The sequence below is a fragment of the Stegastes partitus genome, unplaced genomic scaffold, assembly GCF_000690725.1.
Source record: "Stegastes partitus isolate 25-593 unplaced genomic scaffold, Stegastes_partitus-1.0.2 Scaffold1145, whole genome shotgun sequence".
NCBI classification, from domain to species: Eukaryota; Metazoa; Chordata; class Actinopteri; family Pomacentridae; genus Stegastes; species Stegastes partitus.
Genome location: NW_007578876.1, coordinates 234,742 through 244,746, shown reverse-complemented (window position 1 = coordinate 244,746; position 10,005 = coordinate 234,742). Strand labels below are relative to the sequence as shown.

General features: G+C 42.0%; 1 protein-coding gene across 2 annotated transcripts in view; it reads right to left on the bottom strand.

The window, feature by feature from the left end:
• Nucleotides 1–258: 258 nt before the first annotated feature.
• Nucleotides 259–10,005, bottom strand: part of LOC103368334 (uncharacterized protein KIAA0247) — a 15,427-nt gene continuing 5,680 nt past the window's right edge. For both annotated transcript variants that reach the window (XM_008296669.1, XM_008296670.1), the window contains exons 2-5: nt 9,175–9,273; nt 6,927–7,130; nt 2,731–2,875; nt 259–1,757 (exon numbers count right to left, since the gene is read on the bottom strand). In XM_008296669.1, coding sequence (XP_008294891.1) covers nt 1,430–1,757; nt 2,731–2,875; nt 6,927–7,130; nt 9,175–9,262 — 765 coding nt within the window. In that variant the 5' untranslated portion in view covers nt 9,263–9,273 and the 3' untranslated portion in view covers nt 259–1,429. The remainder of the gene's footprint in view (nt 1,758–2,730; nt 2,876–6,926; nt 7,131–9,174; nt 9,274–10,005) is intronic.

Genomic DNA, 10,005 nt, shown 5'->3' with positions numbered 1-10,005 from the left:
CGTTAACCTGCAGATACTAAATAATCCTGAGCACAGCAAAGGCTTCGGTACGCCGGGGAAGTGCTGAAGTCAACTTGTAAACATGCAAATCTCCCACAGTTTAAGTGTCCACATGGCTGTAAATAAAGTTCTCAGTTTGAGTGACATGAAACGTTTGCATGTGGAGGAAAATCACACAAAACATCCTCATTAGTGCCTTAAAACAATAAAACGAACTCCTGAGTGTGGACGCAGCCGAGTCAGAAACAGTCCAGCGGGTCAAACAAAGGAACACCTCAACATTTATTTATCGTATAATTCTGTGCAATAATACAACGTACAAATAATCATTCTGTAAATATTACAATCCATATAATATAGCTCAGGTCCGTAGCCACGAAATAAGACATTAAATACATTCAAGGTCTGTGAAGGCGCCAGAGTGAAGGAGAGAAGCAGCAGGTGAAGCCAGGACAAGAAAAATAAATCAGCTTATCAATAAATCAATCATCAATCAGCTTCAGCTCATCTGAAGGATTTGGTCCAACATCGTGTCTTTCTCCTCTGATTGATGTAGAATTTACTCACTGGATTGTCTCGGTCAGTAAACAAGAGCATCGATTCTGATTAATCAAACGTTAAATGATTTTTTTTTTTACGTCACTCAGCGCTGAGTGAACACTTTTAAAAACCGTTTTGCTCTAAATATCGGCTGTACAATAAAAATCTTCTTAAATTAACATCACAAAACCTCCACCGAGTGTCTGCGCAGCTCGTCTGATCAAAGAAAGAAAGAAAAAGAAAAAACGCTGTGCAAAAGTCTCAGACAACAGAAACGGTACGGAGGCAGTTGCCATGGAAACGCACAGGTTTCTGTATGATAACAGCACGCTGCCTCGATCGGCCCCGTCACTGACGGGAAGGATGGACGACGTCTCCAGAGCAACACTGAAAACACACACGCGCACACACATGCACACACACACGCACACACACACACACACACACACACACACACACACACACGCTGCTGTCCTGTGAAAACCTCGTATCTCCTTTGACATCATTTAAACAATTAAATGCGTTTTCGTCACAAAACGAGGCGGAAATAATTCGCCAGACAGCAGAATGTGAACAACATCATCATCATCATCATCATCATCATCATCATCATCATCATCATCATCATCATGCCTCCTCACACAACAACAACACAACTCATTTAGAAATGTACTTCAGTCCTCCTCCGTCGGGTCTCAGTGACCCCACAACTGGCCAATCAGAGCTTATCATCTAAAATAGCACCTGGCAGGTGCTGATGCTGGTAAAAGTGCCGTCCAGGAGTCCGTCGCTTCCTGCTTCGTGTCCAGCTGTCAAAATCTCAACGCCAAACAACCGCACACCCCCACGTGCTGCTAACGTAGTCTCATGTCAAGCCTCCGTCCGTCCATCAAGTGTCCTTGTCGTCCGAAAGCGAGACGCGAAGCTGCCGGACGTCGCCGCCGCTGCCGCCGCCCCGGTCTCTGGACTGGACCTCCTCGTAGGGGGGCGGCGGGTTGTCGGGGCTCTGGCCGGACAGGAGGGGCCGCTGGCTGCCGTCCGACGGAGGCGAAGGGTGGCAGCCGGACGCCTCCTGAGCCAGCAGCAGCTGAGTGGGTCCCGGAGCCGAGCAGGACGGGAGTCGCTGCCCCCAGCTGCCGTAAACCGCCTCCTCGTAGGAGGGCAGGGACACCGGGAGGCCGTCCACCATCAGGTCCAGCTGGTCCGAGGAGCGGCGGCTGCAGGGGGGAGGAAGAGGGCGTTACTTAAGGAGGAAGTACAGATGAGATGTATGCGGCCACCTCTTAAATATACACAAACCTTAAACCAGTTTGTAATCGTCTCTGTGGGCATTATTTTGCCAACAAACATCATCATGAGCACATAAATACCCCCTAAAGGTCCCACTGTGCCTCTGCTCAGCTCAAAACGCTGCAAGGTGATTTAATTTGAAAACCTTTTGCTAGAAAGAACAACTTGTACACTGAGAGATAATAAGAATTAATTAAAGTTTGGAGATCTGGATTTAACAGAAAGTCACATCGAAGAATAACATATAAATCACTGTTAGTTTATCATTCATACCAGTGATCCTGTAAGTAATTCTATTAAATCTGCTATAAATCTATATTCTGATACAGACACAACATGTTTAATAGTTTATTTTATGGAGGCACGTTTTCTTGTTTTTATTTTTGTTGTTGTGGTACAACTTCTCATTTCTGCTCAATCAGTCATAAAAGGTCAACAAATATAGATTTTTTCATTTTTGTGACCCAGTATTTCACATTAAAACTTCTCTCTGTGTTTAGTTTTGTGTTGTTGTGACTTTTCCCTACATGTGGCTCAGAACACATCACTAGCTGACGTCTGCATTATTATTATCTGACCTTTTTTTTTCCATTATTGCAGATTCTGAATCAAACAATGAGAAATAATAGTAAAAAAATCTGTTTTTTATCTGTAATAGTTCCTGAGATGTTGGACGTGGGTTTAAAAATCTAATGACCTCAGAAAGTGTTTCATACATGAAGCTAAAACCTCACAAACATCTTTATAAATATTAATTTTTTATGATAACACAATAAGAATGTATTTTCCCCCATACGAGACCTTTAAATAAATATCAAATATAACAGCAGGTGTAGTTTGATTGAATTTCCCTTCTGGGATGAATAAAGTATTTTTCATTTCATTCATTTCATTCATTACCTGTGTGACTGACAGGGGTAGAGGCGGGACTTGACCACCAGGCAGGCGGTGGTGGTCAGCAGGAAGATGGACACGCCCACCGCCGTGGTGGCCATGCTGGGGATCGAGTCATTCGCTCGCTCATCCGACTTCATGTTGGGACCCTCTGAGGAGGAGAAACAAAAAAAAACGCAAAAAACTTAACCTTCAGCTTCACATATGGGACAATTTGCTGCTTTTTTTCAGTTTTTATACGAGTCCAGAGCGAATATTTAAAAAGCCAAATTTGACTCCAGGAACTTTTGTCGCTGAGCAATTTTGACAGTTTTGACATTTACAGAAGCAGATACGAGGTTGAATGACCTCCTTATTTAGCAGTTATTCCTCACTTCCTCTATTTGACTTCCTCTATCCTCGATTTTGCAGGATTTACAAAAACTAACGATTAAGCCGTTCATGAAGTGACGCTCTGAGTCGACTGAGCAGCATCGGGTCGCTCTGTCTTCTGCAGACTTTAAAAGGTTTAAGAATTAATTCCACTTCTGCACGTTTGGGAGACGTTTGTGTTGTTTTACAGGGTTTTTTGCACATTTTGAACACGTTACAACTCATTTCAGACTCGTTTTGAGTGGTTTGGGGCAATTTTTACTCATTTTAAACTGGTTTTAAGTCAAAATATCTCAAAACTGGAACCTTGTGTTGCCACACATCAGACTCTACTGATGTTAGAGGCCTTAAAAGTTGGTGAAATGCAGACCAAAGACTGGATTTTTAGTAGGAAAAGTGGATACATCCATATATATACACTTTCTGGGGCCACAATGCCACCAAAGTTTGAACCTTTTGCACTTTTATTTACTTTCATGGTAGATTTGGGACAATTTCAGCTCATTTTGAACATGTTTCTAGTCATTCTGAATGGATTTTGAGTTATTTTGGACACATTTTGAGTTGTTTTGGGCAGCTCTTAATCATGTTGGATAGATTTCAAACCACAATATCTAAAAACTGGAACCTTGTCTTGCAACATATCAAGCTATACTAATGTTAGAGGCCTTAAAAGTTGGCGAAATGTCAACCAAAGACTGTATTTTAGTAGAAAATGTGGATACATCAAGATCTATGCACTTGTAGGAACTTTCTGGGGCCACAATACCACCAAAGTTTGAACATTTTGCACTTTTATTCACTTTCAAGGTACATTTGGGACAATTTCAGCTAATTTTGAACATGTTTGTAGTCATTCTGAATGGATTTTGAGTTATTTTGGACAGATTTTGAGTTATTTTGAGCAGTTCTTACTCATGTTCAAACCACAATATCTAAAAACTGAAGCCTAGTCTGGCAACACAACAAACTCTAGTGATGTTAGAGGTCTTAAAAGTTGGTGAAATGTCGACCAAAGACTGTATTTTTAGTAGGAAATGTGCATGCATCCTTATATACACACTTTGCGACCAAAGCTTGAACACCGTCCTGGTTTCTGGCGCCCTGAGGCTTTGGCTTTCCACCAACACTGACATCTTTGGATTAAAAGTGAACAAAAAGTGAACGGGAGCAGCCCAGCTACAACCATCAACATCACGGCTCAGCTCCGTCAACAAACTGCATCAATATGAGTCCAGATGTGAGATTTTATCTTCCTTCGTGTCAGCGTGGGGGGTTCAGGGAAACATCTAACCAACATGGCCGCCACAACATCCTGCAGAAACCCACCGGATCCACCCATTATGTGCTTCTCAGCAGATCAATGACGCCGAACACACCTGCATGACGCCGTGAGAACCGTTCGGCGAGTAAGCTGCGAAAAGTGTTTACATGTAGCTTGACGTCATTTATTAAAGCTGCGTGGAAAGCTGGCGCGGACGGCTCGAACAGAAAGGCATTATCAAATACAACATCTGTGAGGGTTTGTGGCTGCCAAGCTTTCCGTGAGGCACTGACACAGGAAATGTCTAATGGTTATAATGGTGGCTTCGCCCGCTTCCTCTTTCTGCGCTCCGACTTCCTGAAGCAGCGTTTCGGGTGAATGGCGACAGAGGAAGTCGGAACTGGTCCGAGGAAAGTAGAGCAGCAGAGAGCGTCGACGGAGATTCGTTAAGTAGGTCAGGAGGCAAACGAGACGACGCTCGGGGAGGAGAAACGACGGACCATCACGAAGGTCGACAAAGTGCAAAATAAAACGCTGGTCCAGATGTGAGATGTTGGGCTCCAGATGTGGAGCTCCAAACCAACAAACGGATGGATCTGAGTAGAGTGATGGAATAAAACAGCCAACAGGTGATGAGCATGTGTAGGAAAAGAGTTCCTGGAGAACCAGAGCAGAGTGAACAGAAGTGTGCATGTTCATCATGGCGGCCCTGATGTTCCAGTGACTCCTAGAACTCTGGATTTTCTAAGACGGATCAATGAAACACATGAATGTTTGTCACAAAAAAAAACAATCATGCATTCTGGTTCTTTCTTGGACGTATCGCAGGTCTCCTGGAAACACGACTTTCTGCCCAAAATCCGTGCAAAGTGACTCAAATTATCTCTGAAATGAGCTGAAACGTGTTCAAAAGGAGCAAAAATCGTCCCAAACCACAGCAACGAGGAACGATTCTGTCGAGTTCAATGTCTTTTTAATCTCATTTTCGCTTCATGCAGGCAGTTTTGGTTCTGTATTTGACTCTACTCTTGACAGGATGCAACGAAACTGATCGGTTTCTTCATCACAGTCTACAGGTTCTCGACGAGTTTAAGTCTGGATTTTGAAGACACCAGTTTAAAACCCTTCATTCTAGCCTGATTTAACCATTTCTTTACCGTCCTGTTGATCTCGCTTCGAAGGCGACACCAGCTGAGAACTTTCCTCGATAATTTACGAAAGAACCAAAATGCTGGATTGTTTTTTGTGACAAACATCCACCTTTCAATGATTTTAAAAGAGAAAAATTCAGGAGACAAATGTTTGCTCCACGACTGCAGACGTGGATTTGCAAAATAACAAAACCTAAATACGTGACTGTGGGAAACGTCGGTGATTCTCGTTAATTCGGGCGGAGCAGATAAAGCTGCCGCTGATAACAGGAAGATTCGGGCCTCAGATGCAAGATGCTGCAACGATTATCGGCGCGTTATCAGCGGTGAGAAGTCGCCGCCCTGAAACAGGCTCAGAACGAGGTCAAGTCTTGTTCCTGTTTTTACCGATTAAAGTTAATGTTTAGATGAGGCAGAGAGCAGCAGAAACACGGTTCAAAATCCACCAGATGCTTAAAAATAACATCCAAAATATTTCTTTTTTTATGCAGGCTGGAAGCTTTAGGACACATCTAAAGGTAAAGACACTCATCTGGTTCCTGAAAACTTTAAACAAGAAGATGACTGAGTGGATGCGTCACCGGTTCATTATAAACCGAGGATCACTGCTGCTGCTGGGAAAATGTTTCCCAAGAACTCCTGCTGACGGGTAAAGAAAGGAATTTTAAAGTCACGTGACGTTCAAACTGAGAACCTCCAGAGAGAATCCGGACTGAAGTCGACCCGGAGAGGACTGAAGGATGAAATAAACATGCAGAGAATCCACATTTTAGCTCCGATGTACGACTGAAGAGCTTAAATCACGACGTTCTCTTGATCTATTGTGTCTAAGACGCTCATATTTACGTTTACATCCTTTTAAAAATCAGAAATGTGAATATTATTCAAAGACCTGCGGTGGAAGCTGATAAAGAATCCAACCTGCAGCGGCGTTACGTTCATTTCTGCACGCGCCGGACTCCTTATCAGCATCTAGTGGCGTCGTAAAACGATCGAACTGACCTCCGAGCTTCTTCTCATTATCCTATAAAAACACCAAACACCTCGAATGGAAGCGCTTCCACAGCCTCCCTCACACCAACGCCGAGCCGCTCGAGTGTTCACACCTTTATTTGTGTCCGCCGGCCAGCTCTCGGCTTATTTTAGAGCCTTTATTATCGAGGAAACTGGTCGTTTTATTCATTTTTGTCGTAATAAATGATGAGTTTTTAACCAAAAAAGCACCAGAGGAGAGACGCTTTGGCCGACAAACGGTCAAAATACTCAAATAATCTGAGAAAAGCAGCAAATCCTCACGTTTTAAGGGTGAAACAGGAAATAATTTGCCATTTTATGAGAAATAAATGAGCGGTTGTTTGATTTTAGTGTCTGATTAATCAACACACAAACACATGAGACTTGGAGCTCCGTCTGACCTTTGATGGGGATGCAGGTGGGTATCGGAGGATGCCACCGGCCGTGGCGACACCTGGAGACGGGGATCTTGGCGCTGACGTGGTACCCGGGTTCGCAGAAGAACCGGATCGAGCTCTTGTGAGGGAATCCTCGGCACGGAGACGGATCGCAGCGGAAGCCTCCATGTTCAGGCACCAGAGGGTGAGAGCAGTTGTTCAGTCGACCTGCACGCAAACAGAAATTCAAACAGGTTTAAAAGCTGATTTAAATTCAAGGTCATCAGGAGCCAGACAGGAAAAAAAAAATATAACTGGTGTTTGTTTGTACAGATTTGTTAAATAACAGATAATATTTAGTAAAATCACAGAAAATAAATATTAAATTATATGTTGACTGTAAAAACAGGCAGAAATTGTGAAAAAAAAAAAAAAAATGTACAAGTGAAATTCCACAATTTTTACTGTATTTAAATGTTTAAAAAAAATACTATTAACATACATATTTGCTAATATTTGAAAGAAAAAAATATTAAAAATGGTTTAAAAAAATTTAATTAATTAAAATAAATACATTTTATTGTTATTTTACAGATTTTCCCTGTTTTGATAAATTACAGAAAATCACAGAAAAATATTGATTTGCATGTTCACTGTAAAAACCGGCCAAAGCTGTAAATACTTGTAAAAAAAAAAGAAAAGAAAAGAAATAGTAAATTTTTTTACAAGGTGAAATTACACTTTTTTTTACTGTATTTAAATATGTAAAAAGATTATTATTTTATAGATATTTGCTCATATTTGAAAGAAAAAAATATTTATACACAAATATTTTTTAACTGTTATTTTACAGATTTTCCATTTTTTTGATAAACTACAGAAAACATTTAGTAAAACATCTGGAAATAATGTTCACATCAATAATTTCTAATTTTATAAGCAGTAATTTATTCTTATTTGACTGTAAAAATGTTTTGTTATTTGAAAGAAAAATATTAATATTAATAAATGAAAAAGGGTCCATACATTTTTTTAAAACTTTAATTTGATAGATTTTCCCTGTTTTGTTAAATTACAAGTAAAGTCTGAGAAAAAACCTGACCGTGAAAGTTTTGTTTTTTAAACAAATAATCATTTGTTCTTTTACAGTGTTTGACCATTAAACCATATTTTTATTTACTTAAATCAGCTAAAAATCTGCTTATTTTTGCAGATATTTTCAGTTATTTTTACAGTTTTTAAAATTACAATATTCCACCATTTTTTAATGTTTTTTTTCTGCCACATTTTCACTGTTTTTAATCTAATTTTTAACAGTGCACTGTTACTGTTTCTGCTCGACTCTGAATCAGAACAACATTTCCCATCAGCCCTTGCTCCCCGTTTCGGGGTTAAACACCAGGATCAACATTCTGCAGGTGATTTTCTCTCTGAACTCGGTGAAGCTTTGGTTTTGCAGGTTTCTGCATCTGCGGCGATCATCCTGTAACCGACGCGGTAATCATTGATGGATCCAAACCGATGTTCTGGCAGAATAAATGGGTCACACGTTCCCAAGTCCTGCAGCAGCTCCGAGGCCTTTTAGTGATAAAAGTGAAGCCGTGTGTGACAAAGGTGAGCGAAAGCCTCCACAGAGCGTCGGGGTGTTTGTGCCACCTCTGCCAGCTTCCGCTGCTTCTTCATCTTCCACCTTAAAAGTCAGCGTCTGCAAAAATGTTCTGGTTTCCTCCTCCACCTCCTCCACCTCCACCTCCGCCTGCTCAACCCCAAACATCCACTCGTGCAAGAGTGGGTCAAGTGTGAAGCCGCGAGTGGAAAATCACCAGAATCTAGGGCCAGCGACGTGCCTGAAGTCGAGGCTTTTCAGGGATTTTCTGGCCGATCCTCTTAAACTCACAGAAACAGGTTTACGGGGCAGAAGTTAAAACACAGCTTCATGAAATTTTACAGACTGAGCGGCATGAAGGAGAAACAAAGCCGTGAAAGAAGGAAGCAGACGGCTGGAGTCAAACCGAAGCCACTAAAGTTCAGTCAGCGTTTCACAATCAGTCACGACAAGTGAACTGGGTTTCAGTGTTTACTATCAGACCAGAGCTCCGAGTCACCAACCTCCAGCAAAACGTTTCTCAATGAATTCCCTAAAAAAAAGAAGAAACGAGGGGTTTTCTGTTTCATAATTAGAAGAAAACAGGAACTGGAAAACCCTGAATGAAGCAGAGCGGAGCGGCTCTGGAGGAGACAGGGTGAGGCCGACGGCCAGGTGAGCGTTTACCTGCGGTGAGCAGCGGCGAGGCGGCCAGCAGCACGACTCCACAGAGCAGACCACAGAGTCCACCTGGACGCAGGACGGACGCAGACATCAGCCGGGTTCCTGCAGAAACACAGCAGAGCAGCAGTCAGGACATGAAGCCAACGATTCCATGTCATGTAAGAAAGTCTGGCAGCAAGAAGACAAACTGTCAGAATAGCTTCATTAGTTTGGATGTTTGATATATATATGTGTGTGTATAACATATATCATTATGTATATATATATATATATACACACATATATATATAACTATACATATACACATGTATTTATATAATGATATGTATCTCAGCACTGAGCTGCTTGAAGCTTTTTTTAAATTTTCGGCCTGACGTCACGTCTGTGGATGAAACGAGCTTTTCTGTTCATCAGTTTGTCTGTTTGCTTCGTTTTCTGACGTCACGGCTGTCAGACATCAGCTCATGAAGCTCATGAAGCTCCAGCTGCAGCATGAATCTGTGTTCTCATTAAAAAGGTGCAGCAGAGATGAACCAGAACCCGTCGGTCGGCGTCTTCATGCGTCTCCACCTGCAGTAAACAACCAACCGGGACTTTCCAGCAGGTCGACCTTTGACCACCTGGATGGAGGTTTAAAGTCACCGTCTGGCTTCTGACCACAGTTTGATTCACTAACGAGGTGAACATCAATTATCTGTGTCGGGTTTTTATCTTTCTTTCTTGCCAGAACCAACCAGCTGGGACTGGATCTGAAACCTTCCATCAGCCTCAGACAGAAACAGAACTCTGGACCTCTGAGACGTTCCATCATGTCAGTGAGAAGCTTCCACTGCT